This window comes from Mastomys coucha, chromosome X (assembly GCF_008632895.1).
Source record: "Mastomys coucha isolate ucsf_1 chromosome X, UCSF_Mcou_1, whole genome shotgun sequence".
NCBI lineage: Eukaryota > Metazoa > Chordata > Mammalia > Rodentia > Muridae > Mastomys > Mastomys coucha.
The window spans coordinates 151392853-151413900 of record NC_045030.1 but is presented as its reverse complement, the minus strand read 5'-3'; the positions used below and the strand labels follow the sequence as shown (position 1 = coordinate 151413900).

The 21048-nt window shown below is 38.5% G+C and overlaps 1 protein-coding gene and 1 pseudogene across 7 annotated transcripts in view; one reads left to right on the top strand and one right to left on the bottom strand.

The window, feature by feature from the left end:
* LOC116099351 overlaps positions 1–19817 on the bottom strand; it is a 99042-nt pseudogene extending 79225 nt beyond the window's left edge.
* A 571-nt stretch (positions 19818–20388) lies between these two features.
* Positions 20389–21048, top strand: part of Cnksr2 (connector enhancer of kinase suppressor of Ras 2) — a 226767-nt gene continuing 226107 nt past the window's right edge. For 3 of the 7 annotated variants that reach the window (XM_031370067.1, XM_031370050.1, XM_031370083.1), the window contains exon 1: positions 20807–21010. In XM_031370067.1, the coding sequence (XP_031225927.1) occupies positions 20947–21010 (64 nt within the window). In that variant the 5' untranslated portion in view covers positions 20807–20946. Of the gene's footprint in view, positions 21011–21048 lie in introns of all 7 variants that reach the window. The other 4 variants (XM_031370058.1, XM_031370042.1, XM_031370078.1 and 1 more) reach the window with 3 other exon arrangements.

Here is a 21048-nt window from a genome sequence, read left to right as displayed (position 1 = left end):
AAAGGGATACAAATTGGAAAGGAAGAAGTCAAATTATAACTATTTGCTGATGATATGATAGTATACTTGACCAGAGAGCTCCAAAACCTGATAAACAACTTCAGCAAAGTATCTGGATATAAAATTAACTCAAGTAAATCAGTGGCCTTCCTCTACACAAAGGATAAACAGATGGAGAAAGAAATTAGGGAAACAACACCCTTCACAATATTCACAAATAATATAAAATACCTTAGTGTAACTCTAACTAAGCAAGTAAAAGATCTGTTTGACAAGAACTTCAAGTCTCTAAAGAAGGAAATTGAAGAAGATCTCAGAAGATGGAAAGATCTCCAATGCTCGTGGATTGGCAGGATTAATATACAAAAATGGCCATCTTACCGAAGGCAATCTACAGATTCAATGCAATCCCCATCAAAATTCCAACTCAATTCTTCTCAGACTTAGAAAGAGAAATTTGAAAATTTATCTGGGACAATAAAAAACCCAGGATAGCCAAAACTATTCTCTACAATAAAGGAAACTCTGGTGGAATCACAATACTGGACCTTAAGCTATATTACAGAGCAATTGTGATAAAAACTGCATGGTATTGGTACAGTAACAGGCAGGTAGATCAATGGAACAGAATTGAAGATCCAGAAATGAACCCACACACCTATGGCCACTTAATCTTTGACAAAGGATGTAAAACCAACCAGTGGAAAAAAGACAGCATTTTCAACAGATGGTGCTGGCTCAATTGACAGTTAGCATGTAGAAAAATGCAAATCCATCCAATCCTATCTCCTTGTACATAGCTCGATTTCAAATAGATCAGGGACCTCCACATTAAACCAGATATATTGAAACTAATAGAAAAGAAAGTGGGGAAGAACCTCAAGCAAATAGGCACAGGGGAAAATTTCCTGAAAAGGACGCCAATAGCTTCTGCTCTAAGATCAAGAATTGACAAATAGGACGTCATAAAGTTGCAAAGCTTCTTTAAGGCAAAAGACACTGTCAATAGGACAAAATGGCAACCAACAAATTGGGAAAAGATCTTTACCAATCCTATATCTGATATAGGGCTAATATCCAATTTATACAAAGAACTCAAGAAGTTAGACTCCAGAGAACCAGATATCCCTATTAAAAAATGGAGTACAGAACTAAACAAAGAATTCTCAACTGATGAATACCAAATGGCTGTGAAGCACCTAAAGAAATGTTCAACTTCCTTAGTCTCAGGGAAATGCAAATCAAAACAACTCTGATATTCCACCTCACACCAGTCAGATTGGCAAGGATAAAATCTCAGGTGACAGCAGATACTGGAGAGGTTGTGAAGAAAGAGGAACACAACTTCATTGCTGGTGGGATTGCAAGCTGGTACAACCACTCTGGAAATCAGTTTTGTGGCTCCTCCAGAAATTGGACATAGTTCTACTGGAGGACCCCACTATACCACTCCTGGGCATATACCCAGAAGATGTTCCAACATGTAATAAGGACACATGCTCTACCATGTTCATAGCAGCCTTATTTATAATAGCCAGAAGCTGGAAACAACCCAGATGTCCCTCAACAGAGTAATGGATATAGAAATTGTGGTACATCTACACAATGGAGTACTACTCAGCTATTAAAAAATGAATTTATGAAATTCTTAGGGAAATGGATGGATCTGGAGAATATCATCATCCTGAGTGAGCTAACCCAATCACAAACAAACACATACGGTATGCACTCTCTGATAAGTGGTTATTAGCCCAGAAGTTCAGAATACAGGAAGTACAATCCACAAACCACAAGAAACTCAAGAAGAAGGAAGACCAAAATGTGGACATTTAATTCCTTCTTAATAGGGTGATCAAAATACCCACGAAGGAGTTGCAGAGACTAACTATGGAGCAGAGACTGAAGGAAGGACAAGCCAGCCTAATATAGCTATCTCCTGAGAGGCTGTGACAGTACATGACTAATACAGATGCAGAGGCTCACAGCCATCCATTGAACTGAGTACAGGGTCCCCAGTGAAGGAGTTAGAGAAAGGACCAATGGAGCTGAGGGGTTTGCAGCCCCTTAGGATGAACAACAATATGAACTAACTAGTACCCTCAGAGCTCCAGGGACTCAACCACCAACCAAGGACTATACATGTTGGGACTGATTGTTCTGGCAGCATGTGTATAGTAGAGGATTGTAAAGTCGGTCATCAATGGGAGGAGAGGCCCTTGGCCCTGTGAAGATTCTGTGCCCCAGTGTAGGGGAATGCCAGGGCCAGAAAGTGGGAGAGGGCGGGGTGCTAAGCATGGGGAGGGGAGAGGCAAGAGGGGTTTGTTCTTGTTTTTGTTTGCTCATTTGTTTGTTTGTTGGAGAGGAAGCTGAGACAAAAGAAATCATATTACATGTAAATAAAGTATCTAATAAAATAAAATCAAACAAAAACAAAAACAAACAAACCAAAAAAGACTAATGTCATGGAGCATTGCACCTTTGTTTTATTCAGGCATCTTCATAATTTTAAGTTTTAGGCTTAAGCATTTTATTTTTTGGAGTTAATCTTTGTATCTTCTGTGCAATGGTGCCTTGATTTTTCAACACAATTTATTGAAGAGCCTATCCTTTCATCCTTGTTGGTACTTTGGTACCTTTGTTGAAAATCAATCAACAATAAATTCTTGGTTTTATTCTTAAGCTTTCTCTCCAATTTCATTAGTGGGAGTTTGCTTTATTTTTCCATAGTAAAGAGCACTATTGTTGGACATGTAGCTGCCAAGGCAGTGTAAAACTTTATCCATATGCTCACCTCCATTGGATCACTTAGTCTAAAATTTATTCTTCTATTTGGTTATCTGTAGGCATAATTACATCACTTAGGGACCCCTTCTACTGATTTCTGTATAGTTGGGTAGAGACTTGGCTACAGGAGGAGGAGCCTCTGATTACTTCATAATAAAACAGGCAGTGATGGTCTCTTGTCCATCTGAAGAAGTTTGTGATGAACAAATATTCTAAGGTGGTAGGGATAGACTATGACTGCCCCTCTTTAGTCCTGCTCCTCAGTCTGCTCCTCCTCCCTCTCTCTCCCATTCCCCTCCTGCTCTGTTATGTAGCAGTTTTCTTTGTGATTATAACATTCCATCACCTAGAGATGTGCCAAGCATTAAAAAAGACCTGAGTCTTTTTGCCTGGAAGAGGTTTAAAGATTAGGCCATATGAGTTAGAAAGACATTGTCCAAACTGACCCGCGGGTCTCAGTAATTCGGGGGACATGAGGAAGGTCGCAACCTGAGAATAAAGAATGGGCGAGAGAGAAGACAGGACTCAAGGAAGCATTGCTTGTCAAGAGTCGTTTACTGAAAGCAGAAGCTCAAATTTAAAACAAGGTTTTGGGGGGCGGGGCAGGGAGGAGTACAGTGAAGAATTACAAGATCTTCTGAGGTGGAACCCCGAGGACAACAGGTAGGGAGGAAACGGTTGGGTAGGTAACGGTTTCTCAGAAGTCAAGGTACACTGATCATTCTTTTCTCAGGACCAAGCAGGAAACTTGTGGTTGCCAGGCAGAATATTTATCTCTGGATTCTAGTCAGGTGGAGGCAGGTCAGCCAAGGGCCATTTGGTTCCCAACACCAAACTTTTGAATTGCCTATGAGGTGTATACTGTACTCCAGCCAGGTTCCAACCTTTGTTGTGGTGAGCTTTGATAATCAGCTGTCTTTAAGTCATTTCTGCTCCTGTATGTAACCACCCATCCATATTCCCCAATAAAGCGTATTGGTTCTCCTTGTTGGACTTTGCTCTTATCTGTTGTTCTGGCTGGTTTTGTGTGTCAACTTGATACAGGCTAGAGTTATCACAGAGAAGGAAGCTTAGTTGGGGAAGTGCCTCCATGAGATCCTGCTGTGGAACATTTTCTCAATTAGGGATCAAGGGGGTAGGGCCCCTTGTGGGTGGTGCCATCCCTGGGCTGGAAGTCTTGGGTTCTATAAGAGAGCAGGCTGAGCAAGCCAGAAAGAAGCAAGCCAGTAAGGAACATCTCTCCATGGCCTCCGCATCAGCTCCTGCTTCCTGACCTGCTTGAGTTCCAGTCCTGACTTCCTCTGGTGATCAACAGCAATGTGGAAGTGTAAGCTCAATAAACCCTTTCCTCCACAACTTGCTTCTTGGTCATGATGTTTGTGCAGGAATAGAAACCCTGACTAAGTCATCTGTGCTTTGATCTGTTTTGGGCTCTGTATTTGGGGTGAATACCCCTATGTGGTATCTTCCCAGGAAAAATCTTGTCACATAGCATCCTCTGCCACTTCTCCTCCTAATCTTTCTCTTCCTCCTTCTTATTTGTCATTTGTGCTCCTCCTCTTCCTCCTCCTCTTCTCTGGCTGATTTTGCCTAGCTGGCTATAGTAGCAATGGCAACAGATGAACAGGAGTGTAAGGACTGACCACAGAGGCAGCCTTGGGAAGATAGCTAGATAGTGTTAAGGATATCCTTTGGATATTGTTCAAGATGTTGCCCCAGATAGAAATGAAAGCGTCGATTCATTCCATGGTATTGAACTAGCACTAATTTGCTCCATGGTACTCGACTAGTATGGGGTCAGAGCACTTAATCCTCTTTAAGCTTAGGATTTGGTATACTACCAAGAGTACTCAGTATGTGTCCTTAAGAAAATTACTCAGGTGATTTAGGCTGCAGTTTCTCATATCCAAAATAGTAGCAAATCTTTAGGTTCATGGCAAGAGTTCTTTAATTGGAAGTTGCCCAGCATGTATGTTGGTATGTTATTTGTATGCTAGTAGCAGGTTGTATCTCAAAGAGCTAGGCAAGTAAAAAGGAAAGTAATGCCAAGAAAGAAGAAAATAATAGGAATAAGATCATAAATAAATAAAACAAAGACTAGAAAAGTACAAAATTTCAAGAAACTAAAGTCATGCTTCAGAAACAAACAAATTGGTAAGTCTTTAGCTAGATTAACAAAAAACAAAAAAAGGATGAAATGAGAAATGAAATGTAGTAATCATAACGGACACTAAAGAAATACCAAAAATTACAAGAGACTGCTATGGATGACTATACATTTAAATAAGTTTGGGTAACCTAGAATAAATGTAAACTTCTAGATATAGACAGTCTACCAAGAAGGAATCAAGAAGAAATAGAAATGTAAAACAGAACATAAAGAAATAAAGAGACAGGATACATAATTTAAAAGTCCCCTATCAAAAAAAACCTCCCATGGCCTTATGGCTTTATTGCTGGGACTCACAAACTATTGAAAGAACTAGTACTAGTCCTTTTCAAATTCTTCCAAAAATTAAATACATTACAGTCAAGTGTTCTGTAGGCCTTTAATCCTAGCACACTAGAAGCAGAGCCAGGCAGATTTCTGTGACTTTTAGACCAGTATGATCTACATAGTGACTTCCAGGACAGCTAGGGTTATATAGAGAGATCCTGTCTCAAAATGTCAAAATTAAAATAAGGAGAGAAATTAAAGATATTCCCTACTGTTTCAGTGAGGATAGAATTACTTTGATATCAAAGTTAGATAAGGGAACAACATGAAAATAAAACTTCAGGTTTCAATATTCCAACTGAATGCAGATGCAAATAATCCTGAATAAAATATTAGCAACCTAGCTCCATAGCACATTACAAAGATTATTTACTATTATCAGTTGAGATTTATCCAAGGTATGCAATACTATCTTAGACATTATTGCTTATACACTAATAAATATGATATGCCATGTTAACAAACTTAAGATAAAAAATTTGACAGAAAGAGAGGTGTGTGAGTCTAAGTGAATGTGTCCGTGTGTGTGTGTGTATGTGTGTGTGTGTGGGGGGGTTGCACCTAGAGGTCAATTCTGGGTTTTTCTCCATCACTCTCTACTTTATGTTTTGAGATCTCTTAATCTGTAGCTTCCAATTTACTGGAAAAGATGGCCAGTGAGTTTCAGGGATCTGCCTGTCTCTGCCTTCCCAATACTAGGATTACAGACATTTGCCAGTGTATCTGGCTTCTTAGGTGGGTACTAGAGATCTGAACTCAGGTTCTTCTGTTTGCAAAGTAAACAACTTACTGAGTCAGTTGCTCCAGTCCCTCAAACAATTTATTCTGTATTTGCTATGTCAGCTTCTAAAGACAGACTTGTTGGAGTCCAGAACCAATAGAAATTTCTGGGAAAGCTTGCAGCTAGGCTCTTTCTAGTGGAAAATTGGAAACTAATCTTATTCTAGGGGTTGTAGTGTCTGGGAGCACTTGCATGCCCGCCTCCATCACCAGCCCTCATTTTTCTTTATACTTGATGGAAATCTTCCAACCCTACTTGTCTTTGTATTTGATGGAAATCCTCAAATGCCCTATCACTCTCTACTGTTCTTTAAATAAGGGCTTTAAAAGCCAAGCTTTTCCATGTAGTCTCGAATTTGAAGACTATAAGTATAGTACAAACGCTTCAAACCTCAGCAAGAAGCTGGCAGTCAGGGTTTTCTTCTTTATTCTAAAGTATTCTGTTTATGGCAGGGTTAATGGAAAAGTGTATCTTTGCTTTTCCATTTAACAGATTCTATTTTATCATTTTCTTTGTGCATGGGTGTTTTGTTTGCATTTCTGTCTGTGCAGCATGTACATGCCTGGAGAACAAAAAGGTCAGAAGAGGACATCTAATCCCTTGGGAGTGGAGATATAAATGGTTATGAATTGCCTTGTGGGTGCTGAGAATTGAACCCAGGTCTCTCAGAAGAGCAGCCAGTGCTACCTGTTCTCTCCAGCCACATTTCTCCCCTTTTGAATGGTGATGTTTTCTCAGTTGTCTAGTATATAGGAGTTTTTCAAAAAGATTCTGGCCTTCTTTTGAAGAATTGATCTGTATGTAATAAGTATTTCCACTGTGTATGATGGTAAAAGAATAGTCAGGAGCCTTCTGTGTCTGGCTTATTGTCTGAATAAAAGTTTTAAACGAAATGCTCGATTTAACCCAACAGTTCCTAATCATCCTAATATTTCTCAAGTTTCTTCAACTTCATATTTTACATAAAGAAAACATTTTCATGTGCTGTTTTCTCCATTCCCATTATATTGTACAAAGCAGAAGTTATGATAGTAAAGATGTGAATTTTAAAATGCCTCCCAATAACATTCTGCTATATCAATCAGTCAGTACCTTGCTCAGGCAGCATTGGAGAAACTTCCTCTTGCAGTAGATGGGAACTAATATGGAGAACCATAACTGGACAGTGTGCTGAGAGTGAGATGTCTTGGAACACTCAGTTCTAAATAGGATGTCTCCATTAAATCCCTCCGGTTTCAGCTCAGGGAACTATGCTGAAGAGGAGGCTGAAAGATTTTCAAAGACAGGTGATTAAAGACACCACAAAAACAGTGTCTGCCATACACACGTGACCTCACAGAATCTGTAGCAGTGTACCCAGGGCCTGCACAGGTTCAAGTCAGATGGGCCTGCAAAGGAAACATTTGTTTTTTCTAATGAAGTCTCACTGGGCATATTAACCACACTTTAGGCCCATGCCCAAGAGAAGATGGCCATCATAAAATGAACTCTATGTTATTTTCATAGGCTTTTGGTCTCATATCACTTTGTTTGAGCATTTTTTTTTTTTTTTTTTTTTTTTTTTTTTTTTTGCTTTACTGGCTTTGGTTGTATGTTATGCTTTCCAATTTTATGGGGTTTTTTGTGTGTGTATCTTTATATATGCTTTTGTCTCTGCTTTTTCTTTTTGTCCTTTTACTTTTGTTTGTTTGCTTTTGTTTGCCTGTTTGTTTTCTAAAGAGAGAAAGAAGGTATGGAGGTGGGGAGGTGGAGAATCTGGAAGGAGTTAGAAGAGGTAAAATCATGATCAGAATATACTGCATAAAAATTTTTGTTTCTTATAAAAGTATAAAGATGGAGAAAAATTAGTAAAAAATAAAGATGTGACTTTATCTTTATCTCAAGATGCTCAATATTTTTGGACAAAATAAATACAGTATCTGTCCTCTCTCTCCTCTTGCATGAGAATTCTACAATGCTGTGTAGAAATTACAGGTACAAATTGGACATGGTGGTTCACATCAATAATCCCATCATTTGGGACACAGAGGTAGGAGAATCAGGAATTTAAGCTAATTTTTCCTACATAGTAAGTTCCAGGTCAGCTTTGGCTGCATAAGAACTTCTCTTAAAAAATGAAAGAAAAAGGAAATTAAAAAGAAGAAATTATAGGTACATAGGTTAAGATGAGGATTCTGTGAGCCACAGTTTATTTTCAGCCACCCCACAGAAAGTGTATTTCCATATATGGGAAACAAAATGGAAAGGTTTCATTTGGTAAGCCAATTTTATTTCATATGAATAGTCATTTACATATGTTGATAGTGAAGTGCTACTTTGGTAATTCATTCTCCTCCCTCCTATCCAATTTTAACTCCCAATCTTAAATAGTTCATAAGAGCTGATTTTTCCATTATATTTTATACCCACACAAAAATATAATGCATGAAAAGTGAATGCCATTATCTTTTCATTTTACAAACATGGATTTACTTGATTGTTTTGTAGATAATTTTATATTTTTGTAGAGCAGTATCTTAAACCAAACATAAAGGCTATTCTAGTTTCTTTTCTGGTTCTATGATTAAATATACTTACCCAAAGCAACTTGGAGTAGAAAAGGATTTATTTTGTTAATATTTCCATGTCACATCCTATCACCGAGGGAAAGCAGGGTAAGAACTCAAGAAGAAACTTGAAGTGGAAAATATGGAGGAATGCTGATTCCTAGCTCACTTTCTGGCTCACATAGGTTTATGTTCTGCCAGAGTCCTTATATGGCTCAGGACCATCTTCTCAGAGAACTATACCATTCACAATGTGTTTCTAACCCCAATTAAAAATCAAGATAATCCCTCAAAACTATGCCATCAGACCAATATAATAATACATAATTGAGATACTTTTTCTCCCAGATGATTCTAGATTGTGGTTAGTTGATAATTAATGCTAACTAAGGAGGTTAAGGGTACAATACCCTAGGAGTTTATATGAAAATATTACTAAATTACAGATAGACAAATTCTTGTAAGAAATGTAAAAGAGATATAATAAATTGCAGTTAGCCACTCAAAACCATTCAAAATAATTATCTTGAGATATTTTTATAATTAAAATGTGTTCAAATTTATTGTTTTCAGTAATTTCTTATATATTAAAGTGTCATTTTATAGTTCATTTTTACTTAAGCAAAACTTGTTCTATTGAGTTGGAACATCAACTTTACTGGGTAGACGTACCCTCTAATGAATTTTGACCATCAAAATTATGCATAAAGAAAAAAGAATTGCTAAGCTGAATAATATTTAGGTATTTGTGGTACACAATTTAATTAAAAACATTAGTTTACATTTGTATAACTTACCATGATTATTAATACATTTTATGTTTGAGCCTGAAGACATTTCTAAGAAATGGGAGCCCACATATTATAGATAAAACTATTAAAAGTTATTAGGTATATAAAGTATACCTAATATTGCTGCCCCTTGAATTTGAAGTTAGACACAAAGCCCACTGTTGTCATTTGTTGAGCTCTATTTATAGGCATACTATATTACAGTTCTACACATTTTGGTGAATTTGTGATATATCTTATAATTTTATACAGTGTCTATTTTCATATAAGTTGTAAGAGCATAATTTATGCAGCTGAGATAATTTTCTTCAGGATATGTACTTGGATGAAAAAAGTTTGCTACTGAAAATAACTTCAATGTTGCTTTTTGAACTTATACATTCAGATTAAAAGCTAAGCAGTTTTAAAGCTTTAAATTGTTATTTCAAATTTTGTAGCTATCTGGTGCCATAACAGTAATTGTATTAGAACAACCAATCTTTGATAACAATATAAATATCTGCTCACATTCAAAGGAAATAAATAACAATACTTCTTTGAAAGGTTACAATCAGTTATGAAATAAACTAAAAATAATATTGTTTTGGTCAAATAATTGAAAAGGACTTGTGTCTTCAATTATTTTATTATTGCTGTGGTAAACCACTTTGATAAGATGGTAGAAGAGATGGCTCAGCAGTCAAGAATGCTTGCCATAAGCCAAGCAGTGGTGGCACACGCCTTTAATCCCAGCTCTTTCGAGGCAGGGGCAGGCCGATTTCTGAGTTCGAGGCCAGCCTGGTCTGCAGAGTGAGTGCCAGGACAGCCTGGGCTACACAGAGAAACCCTGTCTCGAAAAACAAACAAACAAACAAACAAACAAAAATGCTTGCCACACTTGTAAAGAATCTGAGTTTGGTTCCCATTATCCAAGTTGGGCAGGTCATAAGCACTATAACTCCAGTTCCAAAGGAATTCATATTCTTTTGGCTTCGGAGGGCACTCACACTCAAGTGTACATATGCCCCCACAGACACAAACATACACATGATATAAAATAAATGTTTACCCAAGATAAAATACCCTAACAAAAACAATTTAAGAGAAAGATGGTTTATTTGGGCTCACAGTTCCAGGTATAGTCAGTCCATCTTGGCAGGGAGGTCAAGGCAACAGGAACTTTAAGCAGTTGCTCATATTATATTTGCAACAAGAGAATAATGAATGCAGAGTGCTTCTCAGTACCCATTCCCACTTACCTAGTCCTGGATCTCCTGTCTAGGAACTAGTATATCTACAATTAAAATATGTATTGCCACATCAATTAACATCATTAAGATAATCCCCTACAGGAGCAACTGGAAGCCTATCTTCAAGTGATTGTAATTGTGTAGATTTGACACTATCACAACTTGATAATTATGTTTTCATACAGGAATTTTATAAAAAACATATAAGCATAGGAATAAAGAAGTTGTTATCAGGTTCCCAGTATCAACTGAATTTTGATTCTTCTCCTGATTTTCAAATCCCATAAAATTCGGTGAATTAGTTTTATAGCAAGGGGAAAGCATATCTTTTTTTAAGTAGAAAATGCACTTGTTAGTCAAAATTAGAAATAGTTGGGTGTGATGGCTTATGCCTATAATTCCAGCACTCAGGAAGCTTACAGCCCCTTAGGAGGAATGACAATATGAACTAACTAGTACCCTCAGAGCTCCCAGGGACTCAACCACCAACCAAAGAGTACATACACATGGTGAGACCCATGGCTCTGGCAGCATATGTATAGCAGAGGATGGCCAAATCTGTCATCAATGGGAGGAGAGGCCTTGGTCCTGTGAAGACTTTATGCCTCAGTGTAGGGGAATGCTAGGGCCAGGAAGAGGGAGAGGGTGGGTTGGTGAGCAGGGGGAAAAGAGAGGGAACAGGGTTTTTTTTTTTCGGAGGGGAAACTGGGAAAGGAGATATGAAATGTCAATTAAGAAAATAACTATTAAAAAAAACAGAGGAATGAATTTTTTTAAAAAAAGAAAGAAAATGAATTAAATAATATCCTGACTATACACGATGAGATATGGAACCTCAAAAAAAAAAAAAAATGCTGTTAGCTTGAAGCTAGCCTGAACTACAATGCATTTCAAGCTAGTGTGAGCTACAGACTGAGATGTTGGTTAAAATTTAAAGAAAGGAAGGAAGGAAGGAAGGAAGGAAAGAAGGAAGGAAGGAAGGAAGGAAGAGAAAAAAAGGAAAAAAATAAAAAGCTCAGAGACAACATATTGTTCTGAAAATAAAGTTTCTGATCTGGGAAGCATATGGCTACTCTTCCTGAAATAAGGGAGAAAAGAGTAATTGTGAAATATGTTCTATTAGAATTGCTAGGGGGCAGACTGTATGTTCCCAATAAAAAATATTCCATTTTAAGGTTGTGGCCTTTACATTTTCATATTAAATAACCAATTACTTTACTGTGCCCTTATGAACATATGCTTTATATCTTGAATTCCCAGATTTTATGTTTTGTTTTACTTACAGTAGAAACCTTTAGGATATAGCCACTGCATTTTAAAAAGTAATGAAAAATTCTACCTTTAGTATAAGACAGCATTGATTTGAAAAAGACTTCTTGGAGGCTATTATATTCTAAAAAAAAAATAATAGGTGAAAAGGCAACTTGAAGGAGAGAAAACAAGTGAAGACTATGCTTTCTATGTTGCTAACAATCTAAATTGTAGTGGGGTAATGCTATACATAGAAATATATAGTCAGGTTGGGGTAAGTAATCGCAAGCATCTTATATTGAAGGCTTTAATCTTTCCAATGTAGTCAGTCACAATAGGGCCAATTAGGTAGATCTAAAATATTTTGAGATGTTTACTAAAATAGATGAAATTTAGTAATTTGATTTGACTTACATTGAGAAACCACTATTCTTTGCCCCAGCCTTATGAACTCCCATTTTCAATCATTTATCTGATTGTATTAGTAGACTTCTTAATTCAAGACATTATCCAAAGACTTTCTATCAGAGCAGAAGAATGTTAAGCTAACTTTTATAATTCCCCACAATGTAATTAGAGAGTCTTAACATTCTTTTGCTTAACACTGCAACTTTAGCTTTATTTTTTTAAAAGATTTGTTTATTTATTATATATAAGTACACTGTAGCTGTCTTCAGACACACCAGAAGAGGGCATCATATCTCATTACAGATGGTTGTGAACCATCATGTGATTGCTGGGAATTGAACTCAGGACCTTCGGAAGAGCAGTCAGTGCTCTTAATCGCCGAGCCATCGCTCCAGTCCTAGCCTTATTTTTTAAAAATATTTTGGGGTGCTTGTTGATTAGAAGGAGACATGATCTTGCTTTATAGTCAAGCCTGGCTTGGAAATACTATGGAGCATAGGCTGGCCTCAAAAGTGGTAATCCTGTAACATCAACTTCCTGAGTGTTAGATTTATAGGAACACACTACTATGCATTGCCATTTTAAAGAATATGTTTTAGATGTTATTTTTTTTCTAGGAACTATGTTACATCTCCCTTGGTTTTGAAGTATAAAATGAATTCTTTGTTGTGTATAAGTTTTCTTCTTCCCTTAAAGACTACTTTATTTGACATTAATATTATGGCATTAATAAGGCCATTTTTGCTTTTTAAATTTAATATTCATTCAATATATTTTCCATCATTTCACTTTCAGCCTGTTATGTTTGAAGTGACATTTTGCCAATCTGATATCATTGTGCTGTATTTCTAATTCTTTTTGGCCTTTTTTTAATTTAATTTTTTATTCACTTTCTATCCTGCTCACTGTCCCCCTCACAGTCACCTCCTCCCACAATTTTCCCCCCATCCTTTCTCACCTTTTCCTCTGAGTAGATGGTGCCCCTTACCTACTCTAAGTGCCTTTGAGTAGGCAGGTATCTCTCCCCAACCCCGGGCCCTGGCACTTCAAATCTCTGCACTTTTTGCCCTATTTTAAGTTGACGTCCTTAGATTTGTTATATCTATGGTAATTGATGCATCAGAGCTTAAGAGCACTTTTTTATTTTATTCATCTCTCTGCTCTCAGTTTTATTTTTCTGACTTCTTGTGTGTTACTTGAATCTTGATAATTTTATCCATATATTATTGCACCTATCAACCTTTATTAGAGAAGGTATTTTTGCCATAGATGATGATTTATAAAAAGACACACATCTGGTTAACTTGTAGAGATAATGAATCAAAAAAGGAGATAGAAAGTTTATAAAAGCCAGAGATAGTGGATATTGGCAGTAAATCAGTATTTGCAGACATGGCAGGGTCACTGTACTCTTGAACTCACAGTGGCTGTGAGTTCACAAGATCAAGCCAGAAAAAAATCTCAGCAGAGATGGGGAGGAGCTCATCAAGTCCCACCTCTAGCTGAGGAGTTGGCAAACTATAGCAAGAAGGAGAGAGAGATTCCCAAGAGGCTCCAATAGAAGGTCCTACACCAATGAACATACATACAGGCAGTTCTCAGTAGATTCAGTAGATTTAAAGAAAAGAGCCCATGAAATTGGCAGAGAAAGTAGGAGGTGGTAGTAAATTTGACCAAAACATATAGTATCCATGTATGAAATTCTCCATATAAATAAGAATAAAAGGAAAGAACCAAAATAAAAATTGAAACATCAGGAATTTTTATTAATTATACATTAACCTTAGGGAGACCTAATGATTCAGAAAACTGTAGTCTTTTCAAATTTGAAATTGGGCTGCTAATGCTGCTGCTACTGTAGATTTACTAGGACATCGTGGATTCTCCTAGTTTATTCAGGCAAAGGTTCAGTAGAACTCATTCTCTTGGGAAATATTTATGGACTTCATAGATCAAATGTAGTTAAACATTACCTAATCTGCAGCATGGTGGTGGTTACTAAGTTGGATTGTCACATGTCCATAGTCAATCAGTGGGGAAGTTACAAGCACAAATGTGTTTAGAAAGTTTATTAATTTATGTGGATGGCAATGCAAACTCAGTTCTCCACATCTTTATTTGTAAAGAATGATACCAAATTCATTTGGCCAGATAGTAGATGGCATGATGCTGTGATAGGTTATTCTGTGGTTGATCCTTGCTTATATGTCTTATGTGAAGATATGTGATATAGCCACAGTGTCATGACAATATTCTATCTATAAAATCTGATGAGAGTGGGTGGTTTTAAAGGGTGCCATTGTTCCTTAAGTGGTAAAGATGTAATCAGACTAGAGTAGGTATCATTATTAGTGTCTGGGATTTAATCAGAATAATATAAGCAGTGATAGATATATTGGAAATAAGTAGTTACTCATCTTTCAGCCACCTAGATAAATTACATACATAGGGAAGCTATGAGGAAAAACAAAAGAAAAATAAACCTGTGGGAAAAGTTAATGTCCTGTTACCAAGCCTCTCCATTTTGATGTTCTTTCCCCAGTTCAAACCAGGCCATAAATGGTATATGAACTGACAACACCACCAGTTCCTATCTGTGGCCCTCCTATAATTTTTCACTCTTTTCTACCTGAAGTTATTTGTTCATTAGGCCATTATGAATGGCATACTCTTTATTTCTTCTTCCTTCCTCCTTCCCTCCCTCCTGCCCTCCCTCTCTCCCTCCCTTCCCTTCTCCCTCCTTCCCTCCCTTTCTTCCTCTCCATCCTCCTTATTTACCCACACAGCTTGTTTCCACTATTTTATATGTGAATTAAGAGACTACCTCATATAAATTTCTCATCAACTGTCTCAGATTCCTCATATTTAGAATGTAGAAAAAGGGGTAATATCTGAGATTATCTTCACTTCTCAAGTCAGCTCCTTTTGTTTTAAATGATTTATGTAAGAGAAATTATCCATTCACCCAAGTTAGAATGGTTGAAACCATTCTTAATATTGTCCCTTTTCTAACCTCTCATGCACTTAATCAAATTCTGAATAACTATTCTATTAATCTTTTCTTCTATATAACTACCTCCATTGCTCTATTTGTGACCTGATACATTTCTTTACTGGCCTATTGCCACATTGTTTGAACTGATACTCTTCCATCCTGCCCTTTCAAATCTGTATTCTCCCTGGCTCACTGAGTTGTCTATATAAAACACAAACATCTCTAAGTCATCTACTCTTTAAATTGATGTATCTTAATTTATTTTACCCATTATCTTGCTTTTGCCCTCCATTTCTACTTCATCTCCTGTCACTTTTTGCTTTTCTTTAATATCTACTACCAAAGGACCTATATAGAATGCTATGTGACCTTGGTCACAGTTTGTCTAAAAATCTTTTTCTGCATTGTTGTTTAACTGCCATCCTTTAAGGTCTAAATTGAGCATTCAGCCCTCCATATAGTCTTCTTTATAAACTCTTCTCTTTGCAGAGCAGTAGGCATATCTATCTTTGTACTTATCACATTATCCCATTAAATGAATTGTAAATGTTGTTTCCCCTACCAATATATGAGTATCCTGGCCATTTGCATATATAAAATTAAGATAATTTTTTTTGATCAAAGGATAGAATTTGAGCCAGCATTTTTGATGGTGCTAAAAATGTTGACTAGCAAATTTATATGTCCTTCACTAATGTTTGCCAAGTACATTAGAAACTTCCCTGGTGGGCAAAGGCTTTATGTATTAAGAAAACTAATCTTGGTAGGCTCTGGGGTTTTTGTTAGATTGTGATTAATACAGCAGGGGACAGCATTGGAAAGAGCCCTTAAACACCTCCACTGGGACAACCTAAACTCAAGCCAATTTCTCTTCACTTAGAAAGGATTGCTGTAAATCTTGGTTGAAAAGGACATGACTTGATTTAATACAGCTTAGCTTGGAGGCACAACAACAAAGAAATTATTCTACTAATTGAATTATCGTTTGTAGGTGCTCTTTCTCCCCATTAAATCTAAAGGGAGATATGGCCTGGAGAAGTGCATTGAGGCCTATTTACAATTAAGGTTACTTCATACATGATTCTTGGGCGATTGGAAACCTAGGTTGCTATCCAAGAGACTTTTTTTTTCTTAATTGATAGCTGTTAGGTGAGTTATACTGGAATTAGCATTGTTTCAGAAATTTCACTAAGCTTTTTCTGGCATAAGATTTTTACATTATTCTTGGGAACCACTAGTCCTTTCTTTTATTGTTATTAATCCTATAAGAATTGCTTAAGTTTTTTATTTTAATGATCATGGGGGAAGAGTATGAGCCAGTCTAAATAATACACCTGCTTTTGAAATATAGGCACTGTCTATGATAAACTAGTGAAAAAGGGGGAGGCTCTTATTTTCTCTATTTTAAGATATGAGATATATTATAATTGTTCTCTCCATGTTTTAATGGTCAGTATTATTTAAAAAATAAGAGACTAAAGAGATAAACTCACACAAGAAAACATTGCTTATTAAGAAAGCAAGAAGCTGGAGCATGACAGTACATACCTGTAATCTCAGCTCTTGGGAGTCTGACTTAGGAGTTCAAAGCCAACTTGGACTACAGAGCATCTTTCAGATAAGTAAATTTTAGATAAGTAAAAGATCGAAATATATCTTGTAATATAAAGTATCTTTGCAAAATGAGTGGTAAGTAAAAGGCAACATCCCTATAAGCCCAATTTGGAAAACATTTATGTTAGTTCTCTCTTTGGCTCCAAAGAAACAAAGATTTAAAAGTCCTTCTTTTAGTGGAAGACTCCCATCCTAGCTGATAGAATTCCTAAAACTAAGATCCAGTTAGAGCACTACTTGTAAATCCTCCATCTAAAGCCAATTAAGACCCCATTACAGTCTAAAATCTTAAGACAGGATATGTTGGTTAAGGGGTTTTCATTTTTATTTTGAAATCTATAGGGACAAAACATTAACCAGTGTCACAAATTGGATTGCCATCATTAAAAAAAAAAAGAATAGATTAAAAAGATTATTTCAAGTGATTCATTTTGATATGGTTGCAAATATCTCAAAAAGTATATATGCAATTAACTTAATTAACTTCATATTTCTACTCCACTTGGATTATAAAAAGAATCTGAGGCTCTTTCCAAAGGTTCATAGTTTGGCTTTTAAATCTAGCCTGTGGAAGAATGTGTGACATCATACTAATTAGTTCATTATATTTTTGTATATATTTATGACAACATACTCTACTCCCAATCTTTAAAAATTGTATTGCATACTAAGAAAAGGCAATATTAAGTTGACAAGTCTTTTATAGAGTCACATTATACTATACTTACAAAAAATGGGGCAAGATGTTAAATTTTGAATAAGAGGCAGACTACATAAATGGTAGCTTATTTGTGGAAAGAAAAATGCCGCAAAGATTCAGCTGAGTTATCTGTAGTTAAAGAATAAAAGAATAAGAGCAACAATGACTTAATCCTTTCATTTCTCTCCCCTCCCCAAATCAAGGATGCATAAAGTGGAGAGCCTGTTATCTTCTGAAGAGACAGAAATAATTTATGCTGATTAGATTGACAAAGTCAAATGTTATATTTTATTGGCGAACCTAAGGGGAGGAGAATTTAAGAAAAATGCTTAAGGTGGTGGTACAGTCTGTTAGACAATAGGAATCTATACTCACAGTTTGGTTCATTCTTAAATTTATATTTAGTTTTATAGTTATTTTACATGATTGGGCAAAACAAAAGTGCCTAACATTAACACAAATTGGAGGGGACTATGTACTTCCTCAATCTAATATAGGGTCTTCTTCAAGATTCTCTTTTATTTTTCTACAATACTACTTTCTCATTTTCTTTGTCAGTGGTCTTGTCACATAATTTCTATCAATTTATCCTTCCCTATCTATATTCTTTCCCCCTCCAGCTATCTATCTATCTATCTATCTATCTATCTATCTATCTATCTATCTATCTATCTATCTCCTATCCTATATGAATACATCCTTGCCTGTGTCATTTGTCTTGATATCCTGCTCATCAGACAAGTGATACCTTAATTTGCACTTGCTTGCATTATGATGGTTGCTTGTCACAGAAGGCCAGACTTTCAGCCTGCATCTTGCTGTTGCAGCCATATTTGGCCATGTCCTATATTCTCACCATTTCTAGTTAGATATGGATCAGAAAAATTAATGGTGAGTCTCTTATCTTCTTTGTGGTTAACAATTTGATGATGTCCATCCAGGAGATCTTCAATGGATCTCCAATTCGCAGCAATTGTCCATGTTATGATACTGATACAAACCCATTGGCTTGTTTTCCAAGTTGAAATTCTGAAATGAACTTGCTGTTACAATCATACATACTAATTTTTTTTAACATTTATGTAACTATGTGTAATAGACCTATGGGATAAGATGTAATGGCTAAAGTCTCAGCTGTAAGATGTAGTTAACTGTAGAACTAGTTTGAGGCTAAAATAAAACCTAAATGATTAGTACTTGGCTTAAAAAAAGTGGGTTATTTTTAATGTAACATTTTGATAACATTACTTGTTTTATAATCTAAATTTCTAAATTCATAATCTAAATTTCTTTTTAAAGATTTATTTCATTTATTTTGCCTGTATGTATGTCTGTGTGAGAGTGTCAGATCCCCTGGAACTGGAGTTCCAGACAGTTGTGACCTGCTATGTGGAAGCTGGGAATTGAACTCAGGTCCTCTGGAAGAGCAATTCAGTATTCTTAACCGCTGAGCCATCTCTCCAGTCCCCTCTTAAATTTCTTTTCAAAAATTTTTGTGTATATTTTGAAGTTTGGGTTATTAGTAAACAAGTCTGAACACAAGCTTCTTAAATGTTATTTGTTTTGTACTACTAGCATGAAAACATCAATGTGTTATCTACTACTGTTTTGCCTCCTCCTGTGTTGGGGGAGAACTTGCCAACCCGTGCCAACTGAAGAAAGTGGTGCTCTGTATCTTATAAACTTGAGTTAGACAAAATGAGTCCAGAAGGCACTGACATGGTTTATTGACATTATTGAAATGATCATAGAAATAAAAGGAGTTTCTTGTTTACTCAATGTAACTGTTTAAGAATTATATCGAGAAAAAAAAAACAGCTATAACGGTGGTAGTTTGCTACTAGATTCTCTAGAATTGTCATTGAAAGTGAAGCCTCATTTAGGCAAACTGTTTATTTCTAAACGTTGCTTAGAAGCCTGCATAGGTTTTTGAAGCAAACAATATGTGAAACGTTGTTTGCAATTTGTCACTAACTTTAAGTCTCGTTATTACTCTTCGGTTCTTATATAAGAACGACTGAACACAAAATGACATCATGTAAAATAGATATCGGGGACCTTGTGTTGAAGGAGTTGGCCGACAACTGAAGCAGAGCCTGGGAAGAGGCACGTGTGGGGTTGGGGAGGCTGTCTCAGAATCACCTGGAGCCTCTTGCAGTTGACAGCTCTGACTTCCCGGGTTCCTTTTATCACCCAAGGGAGATCCGACAGCACGAGCCATCTAGTCTCCTACCGGCGTCTCTGGCTAGAGCCGGGCTCCGGTCTGCGAAACCCCACACCCCATGTTCTCTGCAGGGTCCGGGGAAGTCACCTCGGGAGCCAACTCCGCAGCCGCGAGGGCGACAGAGAGAGAACAGCCAGGACTCCCATTGTCACCCTAGCAGTTTTGCGGCGTCCCCTCCCCCTGGTGGCGAGGGGAGCTTGGGACCGGGGCTACAAGACCCTACTCCGCCACCCTGGGCTGTCCGTTCAACTGGTGGGGGCGACCCGTCTCGCTGACTCTCCTGGGAGGCCACTGGGAGCCACACTCCTGCCGCCGCCGCCGATGCCGCCGCCGCACCTGACTGCCTAACCGACCCCAGGGCTGAGCGAGGCTCCAGCTGCCGCAGCAGGCTAGCCAGCTCCAGGCGCCTCCGCGCACGCCCTCCCCAGCGCGGCTCCGGCCGAGTGCGACCCCCGGGGCGGGAAGGCGGGAGCGCGACCGGCCCACACCTGGCCCGCGAGTCTGAGCGAAGTCGGGCGGCGGCCACGCGCGCTGGCCCACGCACGCGCACAGGGCTCGTGCGCACCGGCTGCCGGCCCTGGGGGCGGGACCGCGCGGCGGCGAGCGGGGCGGGGGGCTCGTGGAGCGCGCGCCCCGCACCCGAGGGCTGCGGAGAGATATTTTGGGTGGCAGGAGGCCCCTCGTCATTTCCGCCGGGCGGCTCGTCGTGCCGGGGGCTCCACTCCCGCGCGCCAGGCGAGCGAGCGGGGCAAGTTGGCTGCGGCCGTCCGCCGGCGCCTCTTCCTTTCCCCGCCGCGACCCTCGGCGGCTCGAGCCATGAACTGAAGCCCCCTCGGGACGCTCACCCCGGGCTGAGCCGCGGACGCTGCAGCTGCGGCTGCTGCCTGGGCTGGGACCGAGCCGATCCTGGGCGTCTCACCCCGGCCGGCCGGCTGGCCGTCGCCGCTCCCACCGCAGCCACCTCCGACGCTCCAGCCTTGGGACCAACACACAAAAGCCACCCTCGCCGTGCCGCCCACCCCGGGAGGCTGCGGCCAGCCACCGACCCCACCTGAGGGTGCAGCGGGCTGCGGACTTGGCTTTCTGTCCGAGCTCCGCGTCCCACGCGGCACCCACCCCGCCGCCCATGGCTCTGATAATGGAACCGGTGAGCAAATGGTCTCCGAGTCAAGTAGTGGACTGGATGAAAGGTAATGCCCTCTGTGGGGAGGGCGAGGCGACACTGGGG